The sequence below is a fragment of the Mytilus trossulus genome, chromosome 1, assembly GCF_036588685.1.
Source record: "Mytilus trossulus isolate FHL-02 chromosome 1, PNRI_Mtr1.1.1.hap1, whole genome shotgun sequence".
Classification (NCBI taxonomy): domain Eukaryota; kingdom Metazoa; phylum Mollusca; class Bivalvia; order Mytilida; family Mytilidae; genus Mytilus; species Mytilus trossulus.
In genome coordinates this window covers 101,321,410-101,343,699 of record NC_086373.1, presented here as the reverse complement: position 1 = coordinate 101,343,699, position 22,290 = coordinate 101,321,410, and the positions used below count along the sequence as shown (strand labels likewise).

Here is a 22,290-nt window from a genome sequence, read left to right as displayed (position 1 = left end):
TTTATTCGACACGGCCCTCTTGAATAAGCCATTGTAATTTCAATTTTGATATGACTTAGGAGTAGGGAATAGTACATGCACTAAATTATAGGTATATTTAAAACAAAAGTACTCAATGAGACTCGTGAATACATTGGTGTAACTTTATTATAGAAAGCCAGTGTCTGTCAATGTGAAACCCTTTTTTTGCGCGTGTTTGGCGTATTGAATTTTAAACCTGATGCTTTTTGTTATCTATTAATCATGTTTTTCTTTGTCTAATATGTTCTCCTATTTATTTGTATTGTAGTCCTGTAATATTATGTTGTCATCTCAATGTTATATTTAACTTTGCCATTAAAGTGCGAGGTTTGGCATGCCACACAACCAGGTTCAACCCACCACTTTTATTCCCCTTTAAAAGTGTCCTGTACCAGGTCAGGAAGATGGCCATTGTTATATGATTGCTCGTTTATGTGTGTGTTGCATTTTTACGTTGAGTCGTTTGTGTTTTCTCTTATTTTTGAGATATTGAGATAAGACGTGGCACGGTACTTGTCTATCCCAAATTCATGTATTTGGTTTTCATGTTATATTTGTTATTCTCGTGGTGTTTTGTCTGATGCTTGGTCCGTTTCGGTGTTATGTCGTTGTTCTCTTATATTTAATGCGTTTCCCTCGGTTTTAGTTTGTTACCCCGATTTTGTTTTTTGTCCATGGATTTGTGAGTTTTGAACTGTTGCCTTTATTTAACAGTTCATTAATGCTCAACGGCATCATACGATCACTGACCCAACCCTCTTATTAAGACGTGACATCGTTTCACAATGATCAGTGAACAATCGCATAATACATCTTTTGGTCAATATCAGGAACGTTATTGGTGGAGTTTTTATTCCCCGATGGTATCACCAGCCCAGTAGTCGGCGCTTCTGTGTTGACATGAATTATCCTTGATATGGTCATAAAGCATATCAAAGATAATTCAACTATTTACCAAACTTTAATTTTTTGAAATAGTAAGGATACATCAGTACCGCAGAAATATATCACTTGAGCTGTATTTAGCAAAACCTTTAGGAATTTTTGGTCATCAATGCTCTTCAACGCTCTTCAACTTTGAACTTTATTTGGCCTATTTGATATTTTTTATTTGAACGATTTTTATTTCTTATAAAAGAAACTAGCTTCTGGCGCAAATACAAAATTTCAAACCTGATATCTTTAACGAGTTTATTTGAATGTTGTTAGTTTTGACAGTACTGAACTAAAATAGTATTTCATCGCCTTTTCAAATGCATATATATATAAAGTAAAAATGTAGGATGAACGTTAATACAGACAGCAACCCAAAGAAACAAAACAACTATAATTTAACAACATAGTAGTGTCTGTTATTAAAGAGAAGATCTGGTATTATTGCCAATGAGACAACTCTCTACAAGATACCAAAACGACATAGAAATTACCAACTATAGGTCACCGTACGGCCACTTACTTGTCCATTCTATAAAAGAGAGGCCAAAAATACGACGCCACAAGAGTTGGTTGACCGTTATGAAATAACCGTTTCACAGATGATATCGGATATGTCGTAACTTCAATACCCTTTCCATTTCACGAATGTGAACTACCGAATTAGACTATTTACCGGATTTGTTATAAAATAAGCAACAAGACGGGTTGCATATGTGGAGTAGGATCTGCCTACCCTTCCAGAGCATATGAGATCACCCCAAGTTTTTGGTAAGGGGTTCGTGTTGCTTAGTCTTTAGTTGTCCCTTCTGAACTATTTTGTGTTTGTTTGACTCTCCCTCTGGTATCTTTCGTCCCTCTTTTAAACTGATAGGTCAAAATAACCTGACATCGCTATATATAACTTGTACACATAACACACCATATAAAAAACAAGAAACTGAACATCAAAAACTGCATCACATGAATTTACTAAGTTTATCAATTCATTTTAAAATTGTTAAAAATTCATATTTTTTTCCAAATCCCATTTAAAAAAAAATTTACGCAAGATAATTACATTTGTTTCATAACTCAAAGTATTTGCTTTCCCAACTTTTAGCGGTTTTAATTATAATGAATAAACAAACATTAAATTGAATATTGTTCCGAAATACATTGAAGCTTTCGTATTTGATCATAACCGCAAGGATGATGAGACTATAAAATCCTTATTTGTGTAAATTACGTTATCTATATGTATCATTTATTGAAATAACAGCAAAATTGTGGTTTATTATCTTGAAATACATAAATTATCGAAATCAGGGGAAAACAATCATTTCAATTATATTCAATTAATGCAGGTGGTGTTAACCATTTCACTGCGATTGTATCCTGCACAGAAGACTAAAGATAGAGCAACACAAACCCCAAACAACACTGGTGGTGTTTTTTCACCTTCTCGAAATAATATACGGATCTATAGAGTGTTCGGCTGCATCCCAATGAATTTGATATGAATATTAACTGTATGGTCATTTTTATCAATTGACTGTTTGCAAAAATATGAATTATTTCAAACACTAAGGATTTTCTTATACAATACAAGGAGTCGTACTAGGCACAACCTTTTGGAATTTTGGGTGCTCAAATGCTCTTAAACTTTCCTTCTTTGGCTTTCAGACTATTTTGATCTAAGCGTCACTGATCAGGGCCGTAACTAGGGTTCGAATTCAGGGGAGGCAGGGGTTTGGGAATTTAGGCCCTCACGAGAGGTGGGTGGTTCGGAATGCGCAGCCCCGCCGATTTTTTTCAGTAAAATGGCTAAAAACTACCCGTTTTCCTTACTTTTTAGGACTCATCAGTTTTGCTTTTACCTGATAGCAATTTTTATGTAAATACAAACTGAGATTGCTGTTCGGGGTAAGCTACGATTCCGTGTTGAAGGGAAATACTTAATTTTAAATACATTGTGACTTGGATGGAGAGTAACAGTTATATCATTTGCACGCATACCACTGGCGTATATACAAAATTTAGTCCTGGTATCTATGATGAGTGTTTTTATATTGATATATTGGTAAATGTATCCTCGATAAATACATACAATTTTGGCTTCTGAATGTATTATGTGAATTTTAATCGGCGCTAAACGCAAGGTCAATCTTCCTGTTTCCACTCAAATCCCATCTTTTCAATACTGCTTATGCTTTAACCTGCTCTACATTGTCATTACGGTATACATGTAGTAAAGCCAACCCACAAAGCCGATCTTCATTCATTGAAGCTCTGCAAGCGTCGAAGAGCAGAGAAAGATCTCGCACACGTCGTTCCTAACTGCAAGTTGTCTCTATTAAAGTTTGCCACCCATCTATCCATTTCTTATCCAAATTTATTTGGATATGGCAAGTCAGTCAAGTATTCCTGTTTCATTACAGTTACTACTTCGTCTTTTAACTTTCCCACAAACGATAGTTAATTGTAACAAGGTAGTTTCCATAAAAAATATATCACATATCATGGAAACACTGTTAAAAACTATTAACTTGTGCTGTTTATTATATAAATTCAAGTTCTTCGTGTACATATTGTCAATATTTCATTTCATTCCTTCCAAAAACAAAGTTGCCACCCCTGCCTCAACGGTAGTTACGGCCCTTCTGACGAGTCTGGCGTATCAAATTATAAGCTTTATGCCTATAACTATTTGGGTCGATACCAATGCTGGTGGACGTTTCGTCCCCGAGGGTATAACCAGCCCAGAAGTCAGCACACTTCTTAGCTGATGACACGCATATCAATTATACGGTCTCCCCCCCCCCTTTTTTTTTTTTTTTTTTTTTATAAATTTACTGTTTGCAAAAGTATTAGTTATTCGAAAAAGTAAGGTTTTTCTTATCCAAGACAAAGATTACTTTAGCTGTATTTGGCACAACCTTTTTAACCGGATTTTTGTGACAAAAATGTCGGTTATTAAATTGGGGATGCTCGGCGGGCGGGCGGGCGGCATGTCGGGCGGGCGGCAATCAAATGTTGTCCGTGCATTAACTCAAGAACCGTTCAACCAAAGCTTTTAAAATTTTAATATGTTGTTACTGACAACTAAATGAAGGTCAAGTTCAATAATGGCCATTTTGACTTTTACCGTTCAGGAGTTATGGTTCTTGAAAGATTGAAAAATGGCGTTTCCAGTCGTGTCCGTGCATTTACGCATGAACAGTTCTACCAAAGCTTCCCAAATTTTAATATGTTGTTACTGGTGACAAAATGGAGGTCAAGTTTAATAAAGACGATTTTGACTTTTACCGTTCAGGAGTTATGGTTCTTGAAAGATTGAAAAATGGCGTTTCCAGTCGTGTCCGTGCATTTACGCATGAACTGTTCTACCAAAGCTTCCCAAATTTTAATATGTTGTTACTAGTGACAAAATGGAGGTCAAGTTTAATAATGACGATTTTGACTTTTACCGTTCAGGAGTTATGGTTCTTGAAAGATTGAAAAATGGTGTTTCCAGTCGTGTCCGTGCATTTTCTCATGAACCATTCAACTAAAGCTTTTCAAATTTTAATATGTTGTTACTGATGACAAAATAGAGGTCAAGTTCAATAATGATGATTTTGACTTTTACCGTTCAGAAGTTATGGTTCTTGAAAGATAGTAAAATGGTGTTTCCATTCACGTTGTTGCATTTACTCACAAACCATTAAGCTTTTCAAATTTTAATATGTTGATACTGATGACAAAATAGAGGTTAAATTTGATATTGACAATTTTAACTTTCACCAATCATCAGTAATGGTTCTTGTGATATTGCCAGGACACAAATAAATGCTAATAAATCCGGTTTGCTGTCGTTGTGACAGCCTCTTGTTAAATTTTGGGTCTTCAGCGCTCTTTAAATTTACTTACTTGTTTTTTATAACTATTTTGATCTGACGTATTCAGTTATAAGCCTGGTACCTTTGATAACTTTTTACTATCCCTCTATAGATATATAGAGGTCAGTAAAAACTAAGGACGCCTCCGGGTGCGGGAATTTCTCGTTACATTGAAGACCTGTTGGTGACCTTCTGCTGTTGTTTTTTCTATGGTCGGGTTGTTGTCTCTTTGATACATTCCCAATTTCAATTCTCAATTTTATATAACTTATAATATACACAATCCAGGTACGAAATAAATTTGAAGAATAACTTTGATGTCTGCAAGAATTTATGTTATACCTATATCAATATTTCTGTACATTGGAGACAAATCAAGTTGTGTCGTATATAGAAATTCTTCGTTAACGTTAAGTCGGTATTTGAAAAACAGCTATATCATGGCTTTTTATTGTCCATTAACTGCCTGAATCATCTGGTTTAACGTTTATTTAATGTTAAATATTCCTTTAATGTATATTACATCCGTAACGGTATTGATATTGGTAAAGAAGCTGTAGTAACGGAACCCAATCAAATGTTCACCAAATATGTTGACGTCATTACTTAAGAACACGCGTGAATTTTGAGAACTGCAATACGCATTCAAAGGCTCGGTAACGAATACATAATACCGAACCCATGGAAACGGAATCTCGCTTATCCAATAGCAAAATCGATAGCTCAAACACATCAAATGAATACAAACAACGTACGTATTCCAGACCTAGTACAGGCATAAACAAGGGTTGGGTTGTTTTTTTTAACGAAAAGACAAATAATCAGAAGAACAAGTTGTCTTTTGTTAGTACATTAAAGTTTTAAGGTATATCATATTTATTTTTGTTTACATAGTTTAAAAAAAAATCCGTTGAAAAAAGCTTAACTAATCATGCAACAATTAAGAGTTGAAGTTTCCCGGTACTTGTATATCCCAACAACAAAAACGATATGAGATACATAAATGCGATTACTCGAAATTACTGACAGCTAGTTCAAAGTCAATAGCAACTAATAAACAAAAATATGGTATTGAAAAACAGAAAACCGTAAGAGGTTTTATATCAATCGACCAAGTCGTGGTGTCGAATTGTAAAAATGGGTTAAGCCTTTACTATAGGCGTAAATATCCTTTGATCATTGTTTACTGTTCATTCTTTTAAATTATTGTTGAAAAAATAATGAAATGTTCTGCTTAAGTCGTAAACGGTAAAAATTTCTATTCAACTCCGTGAAATGTATTTGCATTGTAAATGTCTGCATTCAAGCGAAACTGATGAGTCTTATGTAGTCGAAACGCATTTTTGAAAAACAATAATCAGCCTGATATTTTTGATGGGTTGTTTCATCTTCAGCAGGCCTCTGGAATTAAAGAGAGTCACATTGCTATGATAATGAGAAACTAAAATTTAAAGTGGCATTTAGAAAATTAACATCAAAATGAGATATGATAACAACATAAAACAAACCACTTACATTATAAAACAGGCGTACACTCAATATTACAAATAACATATTAAAGGTGCTATTTATTAAGCAGCAACATCAAAATCTTTAGCATTATTATACGATATAGAAATACATGTAACACAATTGTTTCAAGTAAGAGTTAAGGCTGATGCCTATTTTAACGTTTAAATTGCTTTATTTGTTTGCACCTGTCCCAAGTCAGGAATCTGATGTTCAGTTATTGTCTTTTTTTAGTGTGGTTTAAGTGTTTCTCGTTTCTTATATTGATTAGACCGTTGGCTTTTCTGTTTGAATTGTTCTATCTTAACTAGTCATTATGTGGTTTTTGTTTGGTGTTTTACGTGGGTGAAATTTTCATCGGGAAGCCGCACGTTAGACGCGGACAGGCTACCGCGGGTCTCTCGACCATCTAGGCCGTCAAACTATACCCTCGGTAAAAAAAAATTAACTAGTCATTATGTGGTTTTTGTTTGGTGTGAGCCAAGTCTCTGTGAAGGCTTTACTTTTGACCTATAATTGTTTCTTTTTTTTTACAAATTGTGACTTGGATGGAGTGTTGTCTCATTTGCACTCATCTCACATCTTATTGTTTTTAACTACAAATCAGATAATTATATGGCAACCTAACAGTTCAAGAATATCTGTCTATACGCAGGCTTCCAGACGGAGCATCATAATTATCTAACTAATATTTGATTAACAGTACGATATGATTGTGGGATGGGTATTTTAGAGTGCAAATTCCTGTTTTGTTTTAACACTATTTCCAATGAACTTTGTCACCACCAGTACTCACCTGAAACAATTTCGTGACATGTCTATGAAAAACTAATCAATGTACAGTGTGGTTTCTAGAGAGGATGAGAGAGCTGCTGTCATCTCCAGGGAAAATGTCATGCACTATTGATCTGCATACAGATTTCCAAGGAGTGACTGCAAGGTTAATATCTTTAAATACATAATCTCTTACATTATTGACTGTCTTTTAAACTATTTTTGTTCTATTTGGTGAATTTAGTTCAAGAAACTATACATCATTTACATAAACTAGTACTTTAAACCATTGGTAATGTTAATCATCATAACCCTCAATTCGAAGCAGGTCTTAGTCTGACAAAACAAATATATTGGAAAGATATGAGCCTATCAATGATACAGTCTCGATAAGGTTAAGTAGAGCTTGACATTTTGTGAAGAAATTTGTCTGTTGTTTAAGTCAACATATTTACATTATGTTTTTTTGTATGTCTCTGAATCGATGCACCATTTACTTGTAATCCACTTTCCGTTTACTATACATACATCTTAAATAAAGGTTAAGCACCGCCTGATATATTGAGTTATAGCATGTTAGCATGAATCAATTTTTAATACAAATATTGATTTTAACAAGACCATTCTTTCATTAAAAAGATGTGAGGATAGATGTGTAATTTTGGTATTGAGGTTGCGAACCATGCCCCTTATACAATATTCAACATTGAGTATGTTCCCTTTTCAAATTTGAGTAATTAAGTCAGGCGTTTTGACTATAATATCATTGAGCCTCCGATATTCGCCTGCAAAACATGCTCATATAGAAGGAATATGGAGCATGTTTCGCAGACATATATCGGAGGCTCAACGATTAAAAATTACCGCCATGAGGTCAACAGTGAAGTCCTTTAATGGTTTAAGACGTCATTTGGATTATCACTGTACTGTGGTCAGCCGGCACGTGAAAATAACACACATCAAAACACCACTCCAGGAAAGACTTGCCAGGATCCGATAAACCATCTGTCACATTGCCGTGCCAGATCACTGCATCACCTAGTTCGACAAATGTCATTTGCGACTAATCCTATACTAAAAATGCAATGGTTACCACATTCGCCTATCGCCTGGAGCAGTGAGCCACCGGTTGAAATTAAGTTACATTTCAAAAAGGTCAAGAACAAGTCAAACCTATATATAATATTATAGATATTTACATGTAATTATTAACTTCTTTTTATGTTAACCTTATATAAAAATACCACTCGCGTGCAATTTCAGAAGCAACATAATTTACGAAAGCATACATTTTGAAACGGAATTACTTTTAATTAGTTTGACCCTCAATAATTCAATTGATGCAAGAAATGGTAATACTTGCTTACATCTACGGTGCTTCATGAAGCCTTACAATTTTCCTGATGTAATTGCATGTTGTAATGTTGCGGATTTCAAAGAAGTTGATGTGCAATTAACATCATAAAATATCAGTGCAGTTAGTGCATATGCTCGGGATTACATTAATAATGCACTTGCACTTTAACAACGATATACCTTTTTTGGTTAAAATATATTGTTAAAAGAACAATATTGACAACTTTCAAATTAAAACCTTACGCAGTTTTTTTTTTGTTAATATAATCAAAGTTTGAAAGGTGAAGTTCTTTTGACTTTTAACTTGTAGGTCAGTTTGATGTTGGATTTAAGTTCATTTTTTTTCATCTGGTAGCATTTGTTTTTAAATATTTTTTTATACTCTATTTTGTTTATTTTACCTAAACAACATGTGTTCCTGTCCTTAATCATAACTAAACATTTACGTTCTAAAATGCTGTGTATTTGTATTAATCCTAATTAGAGTACAAATGATTATATAATGAAAAATTGTTATGTACGAAATCTAACGCAATTTCTTCATTTAGTGATTGTTTCTGTACTAATCAAATTTAGTTTAGTTTACTTTAAACATATTTATTTATAGTGGATTGGGAAACATGTTTTGCAACTTATATTAATCCCTTACCAATTTGCGGGTGCAAGTGCTGCCTTGTAGCGGCATTAGCCTACTCTTTTTCGAAATCTACAAGGGTGTCTTTAACGTGCAAGAAATATGGCTCTCTCTTAAAACGGGTCATCCATTTATCGTCCCCGTCCGACGGACTATCATCGTTTCCTCAAGACCATACTCGCAAATGGTGTTAAGGGAGAGCCGAAAATTGAGTTCCTGAAATTTTCATCCCAAACGGGAATCGAACCAGGAACCTTTGTTTTAGTACCCCGATGCACTAACCACTACACCACGGCTCTCTCAAATGATAAAATGTTCGAACGAAACTAAATTAATAGAAAAAGTGATCTTCGTGTTAGTAAGAAGTTTATAAACATTTACCAAATAGGTTGAGATAACGGCAGTCAAAAAATAGTTTGATAACCACATGCCCTTCAAACAAAAAACTTCCATTACACGGCATCCGGTCACTTGTGGTAAATCCTGCACATTATCCTGTTTGATATGTGCTGCGCTTTGTAAATATTATATTGTTGTGTAAACGTCTTTGGTAAAACTACAATCGTTGCACTTTGTCACCATTATTTGCCTTATTTCTATGAGAATTCTACATACGCTCCTTTTATTTGACTCCATGAGACGAAGGTGGAGGTAGAATGTATTATGGGAAGTGTGATAAAACTGTTATCAACTCGCTAAAATTATTTGTAGAGTATGACAATACGCTCCTTAGACACGTATTTAGTAATATTTTGCATAACATTGCTTAGGTGTAACGATTCTACCTATCGTTTACAGCTTTCAATATAAAAGGCAAACGCTCGGAAATAGGTCAATAAAGTCAAAAACCAGCTTATAGTTTATTTAAATATCGGGTACTTAAAACTGGTTTAGAAAACCTCTCCATTCCAAAATGTCAAACATGTACACCAATCGAAACATTAAAAAAAAAATATCTGATCAAAAGACAAAAAATGTCAATGTTTTATCAATTTTTCTTAATGAGATCAATAGAAGAGTATGTTTGAAAATTAAAAGTATTTTTTTTTAGCAACTATTAGAAAACATATGAATAGTCATATTTAGTGATATCTAATATTATTAATTCGTATATTTTAACAAATTTGATTCGTTTAGGGATAGTCACATGTTAAACTATATTTTCAAAGGTAGAGAGAAAACGGCGGATAGCAAAAAGCATATTGATCGGCAAAAAGCATATCGCACGGTTATTTTTAGAATATCAAAAAACCGATATATATTGTGACGTCATGTAATGAATTTCGGGATATTGTTTAACGTTTTGAAGCACATGATATCTGTGATCGATTATTTGACGAAAAAAAATCTTCAAATACATAAGAGGTAAAAACAAAAAGTAAATGAAATAACAAATAATATGTTGTTATTGTCTAGAAGACAATGTAATATCTATAAAATTCCGACAAACCTAAATGACGATTTTGACACAAAAACGGCCGGAAATTAATAATATAACAAATATGGTCTTTGTATGAGGTCAATACAGGATATATCGACCCAAAGAAGTATATCGACCTCGGACTTCGTCCTCAGTCAATATACTTCTTTCAGGTCAATTATATCCTTGTATAGACCTAATACAAAGGCTATATTTGTATAATATAAATGTGATGTAAAAAATGTAATATGTATTTTGAAACTACTCACTACCCTGAGTGATTAGTGGATTGTAACAGGTAAAATCAGGAGGAGCTTGGACTCCTGAATTATATTGCAACAAGCCATTATTTGAAATAAATATTTATGTATGTTGTTAAAAAAACAAAAGCATGTGACAAAATTGCTAATGTCAATTGTTTGTAAAGGTTGCTTCTAAAATGTTGCATGTAACCTTATAAATTATGTTATATTGCTTTGGGAATCAAAAATGTGTACCGTTTGTATTTTTTTTTTATTTCACAGCCATTGTCCAAAATATAAGTTTACATGCGACATTTTGGAAGCACAAATTTCAAATCCTCTTTGTGATATTTTTATTGTTTATGAATTAGTCATGTACTACATAAATCAAGCACAGCGATGGTATATACCTACAGTTTGAAACCTTAATATGTTGAGGGAATTGAAACGGAGCTTGTTTGGCCTCTCAATACAAATAAAATATTCAATTCATTATGGTTTATAATAGTAAAAATATGTCATGTCATTTTTTCGAATTCGTCAATTTTAAATGTCATTTGGAACTCTTTCATCTACAGCTTTCCTTCAGTGTGGATAGTATAATCTACTTGGTTTTCACTGGATATCTCAATATCAGGTAAATACATCGAGTTTCATCTCCAAAACTGATTTTGAGCATTCGAAAGATAATACTGCCACATACCATTACAGGACTCCAGTTTACTTTCACTGAACAAATGGCACTCTATTTCATTCCTTAACAATGTCGTGCCACATTTAATTTGACTTCTTGATCTTCTTGTTTAGTCAAATGTAAGCGTTGTAATTTATGTAGTTAATTTAGTAACTTGTGTCAATTCTCTCACAATTTAAATAAAACATATGTGCTTAATATATTTAAAAAGCAATAGTCTGGTTTAGATATTAAATCATAAATTAATCATATTTGTCCTGTTGCATTACTGCCTTCTTTAAAATCCCAGATGCAACAAACCAACCATGTTTATTAGTATATGTGTTCATTGTAAATCTTTCTGATCTAGGTATAGACCCTCTTGGAATGGAGCCTCGATTTCGTGTAGACGATGTAGTGTATTGTGGAGGTCTAAACACCAGTCTTCGTCCCTTCCTGCAACAACTAAGTGCCACTCTAAATTCTTTTCTAAACTTGGCTGAAATAGTATAATAAAAAGTACATCATACAAATAAATGCACTAAGAGATATACAAACAAAATTATCTTTAAGTGATTTAGTACAATAGAGCACTATGTAATTTATCGTTAATAACAGATGGTTAGGACAAAATTATTTGATTGTAGTCTTCCAAACACTCCTATTGTAGTTATAAGACGCTATTTCTATGACAACCGATTTCATACAATTGATTCATTTAACTAAATTGTGCAATACCAAGGTCCAAGTTCAGCAGTGTGTTCGCTTGTATAACAAATTGGAGCTGTTGTATTATTTTTCCAATTTATTGTATTGTATTACCATCTAGACTATTTTACTAATGTCATTAAGTTGATGTCGGACAAAATATTGTCGTCGACGATTTTGCCATGGAAAGTCTTTTTACAAGCATATTTCAGAAAGATAAACTTGTACGTAAATAGTTATCAACCAGATTATAATTGTAACAAATAAATGCATCATAAATGTAGCAATAAATACCAGGATTAAATTGTATACGACAGACACGCGTTTGGTCTATAAACGAATCATCAGTGATCCTCGAATCGAAAATTAAGAAGAACCGTTTGAGAAGGACGTTGAAGAGCACGGCGAACCCCCATTCCAAAAGGTTTGTCATATACGATATTCTGGAGGTAGAAAATACTTACTAACTTGAAAAATTCAAAGTTTCGAAAACAGGTGATTTATAGTTGTGACCTTATCAATGGTAATTATTGTGAACACAGAGGTACTGACTATTGGGCTGTTAATATTAGAAAAATAGAAATATTTTTCCGACTACAAAGTTCAGGTTTTTGTCTTGGTTTAAAAATGGAATGTATGTTGCTGAAAAATACAGGACAGATGGATACCCCGTTTAATTGTTTGTTTGTGTGTTTAAATGTCGTCTAAAATTAACGTCTAATGAATTTTATGCATTTAAAACGGGGTTATTTAAAAAGCTATGTGCGCAAAAAAAGGAGCTCATAGGAGTAGAACCCAACTTGCGATATCGACCAACTGCTAGAATATTACAAATAACAATAAATAATTAAAAACTGAAATAACTATAAATTGTGGCTTCCGAATACAGAAACTTCTTAACTCAGGGTATCAGTAGTTACAAAAAGTCAACAAATTTAGAAACATGAGGTGCAATTATTTTGTTTCTTGGTAAATTTTCTAGCAATTTTATTTAGTATGTCTGAAACAAACCATCAATATGGGTTTTGGGGAATATCGATTGCCCGTATAAACCTTGTACTTGTCTGTATTATATTTACTTATGTATTTCACGTTTCATTATTGTCAAAAAAAGAAATTCCAGCAGTGAACGCAATATTCATAACGTTTCCTTTGCATTTTGTTCCATGACTAGGCTAACATAATTGTCGGTATATAAAGCAACAATTAGCAATCTTTGTTTCCTTGAAGTACTTTTTAAAATGTACTCTTAAACTAATATATAGTGTGTAAAATGTCCAGACTATGAATGAATAAGTTTATCTTCCGATTTAATCGACAATAAAGCGACTTAGTCTGACTGCTCTGGCTTGGTACCTACCACGCTTGAATAATGATGTACTTATATCAATACGTATTGCATTGCTAGTGTAATTCAAATTCCAATAAACAAATTTATTTTCTCTACTTCAAAAAGATCAGAAGTGATAATTCCCTTAGAAAAACACAATTTAGAAATGTCATTAAACAAAAACAATCAACAACAACATTAGAACAAAGATTTAATATAGATGTATTCAAATGAAGGCTAAACAAGAGAGTACCAAAAACACTGTTTATTTTTGTCGAACTTAAAAATTCCAATAAACTGTAATTTGTTTTATTTTCTAGAAATGTTTATCTTTGTAGTAGAGCATACCAGTTTCCTGACTATTGCAGATCGTCTCGCTGTATTGGATAACATTTTATTAAATGTGGTTCTCAGTTTACCTAATCCATTTTGTATTGCCTATTTTCAACGTAATGGTTTGTACTTGTTGATACATTATCATGATTATGTCCTAATTTGACTACAAGAAATTACAAGGAATTTAATCAAATACTTCTTAAGGCTTCATTATTGACACGTTCTATAAATTGGACTGTATAATGCTTCTGCTGATGGTAACAATTACCGATCAGCTACAATGTGACAAAAAAGAATTTAGGAACTTAATTGTGTTAGTACAAAAATTACTTCTAGCAATTTGCTAGATAAATAGGCCACTGTTATGAATTTTTTGTCCTACAAGCGTTGTATCTCTATTAGTGGTAAACATGTACAGACATTGTATTTTACAGATAATTGCGAATGTTAATAGTTTTAAAAAGATCATCACAGCGACAAAAAATATCACCCATTTGACTTTTATATAAATGAAAAAATAAATAAATATATGTTTTTTTAACAGTTTCATGAACGAGCTACTTAACAATACTACAAAAAAGGAAAATCCATCAAAATTCATTTTGGTTACTTTTCATAAAAAATGTAACAACCATTTGCGCCAAGAAAATGAAGTTGAATATTATCGTTTTACTTATTTTGGAAAAGAAGGAAACTGGGATTTCCAATAAATATTAGAAGATAGTATCGTTGATGTAATTTATGCAACAACAGTACGGGAATGAAACCAAACAGTAAATTTATTTTATTTTTTATTTCTTTGAGTTGAGTTTTTTTGTGATTTTACTTTTTGCATACTTTGAGCATTAAAATTGTAACAGAACAACAATTATTTTTACCACATGTATAATAAACTTCATAGAGCCCTAGGGTTCGCATGTTTAAATTCTAGCTTGGGGTCTGGTTATAAAATGACAATTTTGTAAGATCTGCCATGGAATCTTTATACAATCACACGTAAATATCGATTTTAATGTCGGCTTTGATGGCGGGTATTCAGCTGAATAACTTAATTTAAAGAAACTTAAGTTGTATTACATTTTCAGTACAATAAAGGTCAAATACTCGTATGGGATTGTATTTTGTCATTACTAGTTTTGTTTTACTGTTATCAGCAAGGATAGCTGCATTCGGTGTTAAAACTCATTTTCATGATATTACTATCAGAGGGGCGATGAATACAAGAGGGACATTCAAACTCATATAGATCGAATATAAACTGACAACGCCATGGCTCAAAAAGACAAACAATTATAGTATACAAGACACAACATAGAAAAACCAAAAACTAAGCAACACGAACACCCACCAAAACCTGGGGGTGATCTCAGATGACAAACAAACAATTATAGTACACAAGACACAACATAGAAACGAAAGACTAAGCATCACGAACGCCCACCAAAACCCGGGTGTAGTTACCACACATAGACATATCCGATATCATATCTGAAACGGATATTCCGTAACGGTCGACCTACTCGTGATGGCGTCCGTAAAGTTTACTTACTTAGGTGCCATGGCCAGTAGAAGGTAAAACATTACCGATGTATAATGTAAATGCTGATTTCACAACTGTATACCATATTTTAGCCAAATACTGCAGATGATGTAAATGGGGGGGGGGGGGGGGTAAATTTTAACGACCGTTTCGTCCCCGAGGGTATCACCAGCCCAGTAGTCAACACTTCGGTGTTGACATGAATATCAATAATGTGGTCATTTTTATAAATTTCCTGTCACAAAATTTTGAATTTTTCGAAAAACTAAGGATTTTCTTATCCCAGGCATAGATTACCTTAGCCCTATTTGGCACAACTTTTTGGAATTGTGGATACTCAATGCTCTTCAACTTTGTACTTGTTTGGCTTTATAAATATTTTGATATGAGCGTCACTGATGAGTCTTATATAGACGAAACGCGCGTCTGGCGTATTAAATTATAATCCTGGTACCTTTGATAACTATTTACACCACTGGGTCGATGCCACTGCTGGTGGACGTTTCGTCCCCGAGGGTATCACCAGCCCAGTAGTCAACACTTCGGTGTTGACATGAATATCAATAATGTGGTCATTTTTATAAATTTCCTGTCACAAAATTTTGAATTTTTCGAAAAACTAAGGATTTTCTTATCCCAGGCATAGATTACCTTAGCCGTATTTGGCACAACTTTTTGGAATTTTGGATACTCAATGCTCTTCAACTTTGTACTTGTTTGGCTTTATAAATATTTTGATATGAGCGTCACTGATGAGTCTTATATAGACGAAACGCGCGTCTGGCGTATTAAATTATAATCCTGGTACCTTTGATAACTAACTACTATCATGGAGACAGATAACTTGTAGACGAATGATTTCTTAACCAATTTAGTTATTATTTCTATTAATGATATAACATTTTTCATGTCTTTACTATTTGAATCAAGTGCCAAAGCTCTGATTTAAAGTTGCATGTACTAACTAGATATAGCCTTAAACAAGATATTATAACAAACAGAATTTCATATACTAATATAATTTATCTTTGTTTACAAGTAAAGGGGGGACAATATTGAGTAAAAACAGGCAACATCACATTTAAACAAAAACAGCCAAAAAGACCACACATTTAGGTATATACATCCAGAAAAGCGATTCTTGCGTTTTTTATGTTATAAGTGTTGTATTATTCACATATTAATTAACTTTATATGTTAAACAGCACAAACAAAAAACTAAAGCTGAACGTAGGTGCGCAGGAAGGATAGCAATACTAATGTCATCAGCGACAACTATGGTATATTCAGTGAAAATCACTTTAGAATAAAGGATTCGTGAATGTCTCTTTAAATGCTAGGAATTCGCTTAATTTATAACATTAACATGTGAAGGTTCTAAATGAAAACCTTTTACAACAAATGATTGTTAAGACTGTTAAAAGTAAAACAGATGCATTGAAATATATAACACCCAACAAACTTTTAAACGCACCACTTAATTGAAGTAACACGAATAAAGTTAGAAATAAGATGAGAAATGCATTGAATTTAGAACAAACAACCAAAATTTTTTGGGAACGGTAAAAGAAAAAACGATTAAGAACCGTCAAAATCTAACCTTTCTCAAATTCGTCGAAGGAACTCGCTTAAGTCGCAATACAATATTGAAAACAAAAGATAATTTCTCGATAAATCATAAAAAAATTCGTAGTGTTTAGTAGTGATGAAATGCATCTAGTCACCTTTACAAAAGGAGTGAAGCAAACCTTTTACGTGCCATGTAAACAATGGGCTAAATAAGCAATCAATTTGTTCACTAATGGATTTTCAAAGGATTGAAATTAAAAAATAACAGCTTTTATTACAAGTTTTATGTCTTATCTGAGTTTTTAATTATCTTGTTTTCAATACTTTAAGAATGATATATTTATTGACTGCTATTTGAAACATATTTTACATTAGCTGAGTTAATGATAATGATTCATATTAGCTTTACATTTCATTTCCAGAGATCAATGCTATTTGTTTGTTCATCAAAACACTATCTGAATAGCAAACTAAACAAAAACAAACAATAAATTAGTATGAAGTGTTATTTTGTATGAATCCTCCAAGACGAATACGTTTTGTTGTTGTTGTGCGGCTCATCTTATACAAATTAAAGTTCGGTTCAGAGATACTAGAATCATTTAAATTTGTACATTGTATTGTGATTAAAGAAAACATGTAGTTTGTAGAAAAAAACAACTTTATCTGTTGTGAGCTCTAAAGTCGGGTTGTTGTCGCTTTGACACATTCCCCATTTCCTTTCTCAATTTCAATTTTTAAAACGGCATTTGTAATAGTTGTTGATCACTGCTGTGTGAAGAACATTAAGGTACATTCGCCCTTCCTTTTTGTTGGTTATAAATGGAGAAGTAATTAATACGAACCTATCGAGAAATTAAAGATATTAAAATATGATCCTGTTTCAGCATTGAAGTATTTATTTACCTGATTCAGACTTTAGGACCATTAAATCGGCTGTATATTCTCGTATTCATTGATAAATTTTGTATTTATAATTTAATATAAACGGAATCAACGATTATTTCTGCTTTATTTATCGACTTTTAATATTGATCTTATATCACATTTCAACATTGATGCAACATTTTTAATTAAATATAATATGCACTTTGATTCATTGATCAAGATAAACATTGCTTCAGTTACTATTTTTGATGTCTCATTTGTCATGATTACCACTTTCCAGTCAGACACAGGATGTGATATCCTGAACATCCATAGAGGTGTACAGAATGTAACAATGCTACCACTTTCCAGTCAGGCACAGGATGTGATATACTGAACATCCATAGAGGTGTACAGAATGTAACAATGCTACCACTTTCCAGTCAGGCACAGGATGTGATATACTGAACATCCATAGAGGTGTACAGAATGTAACAATGCTACCACTTTCCAGTCAGGCACAGGATGTGATATCCTGAACATCCATAGAGGTGTACAGAATGTAACAATGCTACCACTTTCCAGTCAGACACAGGATGTGATATACTGAACATCCATAGAGGTGTACAGAATGTAACAATGCTTTAAGATGCCAGATCTGAAATACTCGATTGTTTGTCATTATCATAAAAAAAAAATTTGCTTCTCCAAAAACCAGTATGATTTTTTTTTAAATTATATTATTCCAGTTTGAAACAATAGACTTTCATCTAGGGAACTTGTAAATCTTGATTAAAATTTAAATGTTTCTATTGCATTTTGAGAGGCTTCAGTCTAAAATAAATTATGCTATTGTCGGATGTCAACCTGGATAGGATTTTAAAATGCTCGGAACAATTTAAGTTAAGGTTCATCATAACAAACGAACAAATATTGCAGTATTTACATGCTACAAACTACTCTGAGTACAGACTTACCTGTAAAGTTAGAAAAGTTTAAATGCCTGGCATCCACTTCATATATAAAAGTTAAATGCATTTTGTATTACAGAAAGATAAAATCTCTTTTGGATTTTGATGGGCATTGTTTTTCCTTCATGCATCAGGTGCGAAAATTAACAAAGTTGTGGTACAAATTTGAGATGCTCCCCTCAGGTAAAAACCGGTTTGTATTGTTTGTATTGTTCTTTATTAACATGGACAAGAGGTATCTTTACAACTATAGATGAGTTAAAGAGTTTATCTGAGTCGGTGAGTGGATAGTATCAAAGTAATTCAGGTATTGTTCATTTTTACACCTTCTGCAGAAAGGGAAAAAAATGCCCATAAAAAAACAAGAAAGATTTTATCCTTCTTAAACACAAAATGCATTTAACTTTTATATATCTAGTGAATGCTAGTCCTTAAAATTTTCCAACCAGCACAGGTAAGTATGACACAGAGTAGTTTTTGAGGTGAAAATACGGACATATTTGTCTATTTGTTATGATGAACCTTAAGGATAATAAGTTTCTCTATTCGTTTTTGTTCTCTTTGTATGTTGTGTTAAATATAAAGCATATATCAATATAAGACACTTTTATATTGACTGTACGGTGTAATGAACGATTAAGAAAGTTAGTTCATACGGCACATATTAGCCGTGAAGAACTGCATAACATGGATTCTAATGAAATTATAATGCTTAAAACGTGCTAGGTTTCGAATTCTGTTAATGATTATATATATCTATATAAAATATATAATTCCATAACTCACCACTCATAAAATTGTAGATAATTGGATTGACAGCACTGCTGAGATAAACCAATGCATGAGACAGCATTATCATAATATGAACATTTTCATCTGATATCTTATTCACTAGTTCAAAAGACCTGAAACGGAAAGAACGCACAAATAGTTAATTGATCCTATTAGTTAGCTTTCTTCTAAATTATCAAAATTACAAACCAAATACAGAATATTTGTGGCAACAGAGTGTGCACCTTTTGTCATACAAACTCTGGGTTAGTTATTGCGGTCAACACGTTAGCATAATGCTTGTCTTAATACTAACACAAAGGTTCCTGGTTCGATTCCCGTCTGTGATGAAAATTTCAGGGATTGAATTTTCAGCTCTCCCTTGACACCATTTGCGAGTATGGTCTTGAGGAAACGATTATAGTCCGTCGGAAGGGACGAATGGCTGACCCGTGTTAAGACAGAACCATATCTCTTGCATGTTGAAGACACCCTTGTAGATTTCGAAAAAGAGCAGGCTAATGCCGCTACAAGACGGCACTCGCACCCGCAAAGTGGAAAGGGATTAATATAAGTTGCAAAACTTGTTTCCCAATCCAATATAAATTAATATGTTTAAACTAATGCTTGTATTACGAAGGGAAAGGTGATATACACGTTAGCAAAACTTTCCAAAGATACTTCGTTAGCCTACCTGGCTAGATTCAAAAGTCAGACAAATATAGGCAAGGGCATGATATAAATTAATAGGACATCATCGCATCTTTCTTTTAAGGGTCTCCATAAATTTTTCTGCATGTTTTGAAAATAATTCTTCAAAAACAGACATTTTCGGCTACAGTGATATATGTCAACTAAGAACATTATGATTGTACATGATTACATGTATCTTATACATGCATAATGTCTGGCAGAAAAAAAATGAACATAATTTAACTTCCAGGAAGATTTAATGCATTCGGAATATAAACGATTCGTTGGATCAATTTCCTAAACATGAAACCACACTACCTTATAAAATTATATTGAAATAGCATTGAAAGTCATTCAATACTTATAAAAGACATTGTCAAAAGATGTTTGTCAAAATATAGAGAGCGCACTCAAAGTATCAGGTATAATAGTTCACTTATGTAGAAAACAATAATTTTCATATCGGATAGAAACCGTAAATCCGGAAATAACTGACTTGTGGTTTTTATAATAAATAGAAAAAATTCACGCAAGATGAAAAATGATATCATAATAGGCAATTTAAATGATAAATGATTTTAATACAACTGTCTTATCGTAATCACGTAGGCAGTTAAACATAAATTCCAAGATGTATTGGTACCAATGAAAATGTACAACAAAAGTGTTTTGTAAACGTAAACGGCCATTTGCCTTATGTTAAATAAATGGAGGATTTTTTGTTGTGTGCATCAACTGGCACATCTTTCAGGTTTAAAGTATGAAATGCTAAGCTATTAGTATTTTCCTAGGGATGCCGTCGGCTCAGTGTAGACTGCTATAATTGATTTTTCATTAAATGTTATAAGGTTGATTTCGGGTCGTCGTTTTTTTCTCGTTTACATGTGTCCCATTTGTTAACAAGGGACACCTTACAGTACAGGTGTCGCACAATGGTGAAAGTGGTACAGTTACGTAAGGTTGTAATCGACAGCACTGACTTATTCTTTAAATGATTGGTAACCATACACCATTAACTTATATTTTTTGAAAGCAAAACCGACAAGCCAATTGCAAAGAAAAAAACAAGTGGGCATTAGATAAGCTATAGTGATAATGACGTTTTGGAATTTCCAACTTGGCAAAAAAGGAGGCAGATAAAAATTAATAAGTAATTTCTGTGTTTGCGTACGCATATATATTATCGGCATTAACACAACAACAAAAACAAGAAAAAATTGATAACTATTAATTTACGAGTGCAACCATGTGCGAATATTTTTTTCAAATTAATTTTGCCGTAAATATTAATGCAATATCCATTTGTTTGCTGAACACTGTTTACTTAGATATAGATAAATGTGGTATGAGTGCCAATGAAACAACTCTCCATCCAAACAACAATTTTAAAAAAAGTAAACCATTATAGGTCAATGTACGGCCATTAACACGAAGCCTTGGCCTTGTATTTTTTATGAGGTAATGTTTCTCCGTTATTGTACATCTACATAATGAGGAAAACTTTACAGATAACAATAATTTTGTGACTATATAAATCGATCATGCATATTGAAAGGTAAAATTACAAAAATATCGCACTCCGATGAAATTCAAAACGGAAAATTCCTAAACAAAAATGCAAAAGCAAAGGCTCAAACACATAAACTGAATTTATTACAAAGTCATATTCCTGCCTTGGTAAAGGCATTTTTTGGGGTAGAAAAACGGTGGTTCAAACTTGGTTCCATAGCTAGATAAACCTCTCACTTACAATGCGTGACAGTCGCGTAAAATTAACAAAGCCTAAGTAGCTGCCGCAAGCATTTTAATACCGAATGAGATCGGAATTGTATATCCCAAATGCAGGTGAAGTAGCTATATTATTACATAGGAGAGGGAAATTGATAATTTTAAAATAAAATCGTCTCGTTTGTCATTTATTTTTCGTATTGTAATGACCGTTTATGTCAAATTCGAAGCATTAAGCAGAGGCAGAGGACGCCGTGTTTGTTGTTCTATAAGTCGTTATGTTTCACTAATAATACGTAATACATAAATGTTTATTTCTTTTATAAAGCAAACAATGGTTTTATTATTGATTTGC

At 32.9% G+C, this 22,290-nt stretch overlaps 1 protein-coding gene across 1 annotated transcript in view; it reads right to left on the bottom strand.

The window, feature by feature from the left end:
• Window positions 1-11,024: 11,024 nt before the first annotated feature.
• The window catches only part of LOC134705356 (orexin receptor type 2-like), a 62,498-nt gene continuing 51,232 nt past the window's right edge, over window positions 11,025-22,290 (bottom strand). The window contains exons 4-5 of the mRNA XM_063564101.1: window positions 19,530-19,648; window positions 11,025-11,921 (exon numbers count right to left, since the gene is read on the bottom strand). Of these exons, the coding sequence (XP_063420171.1) occupies window positions 11,686-11,921; window positions 19,530-19,648 (355 nt within the window). The 3' untranslated portion in view covers window positions 11,025-11,685. The remainder of the gene's footprint in view (window positions 11,922-19,529; window positions 19,649-22,290) is intronic.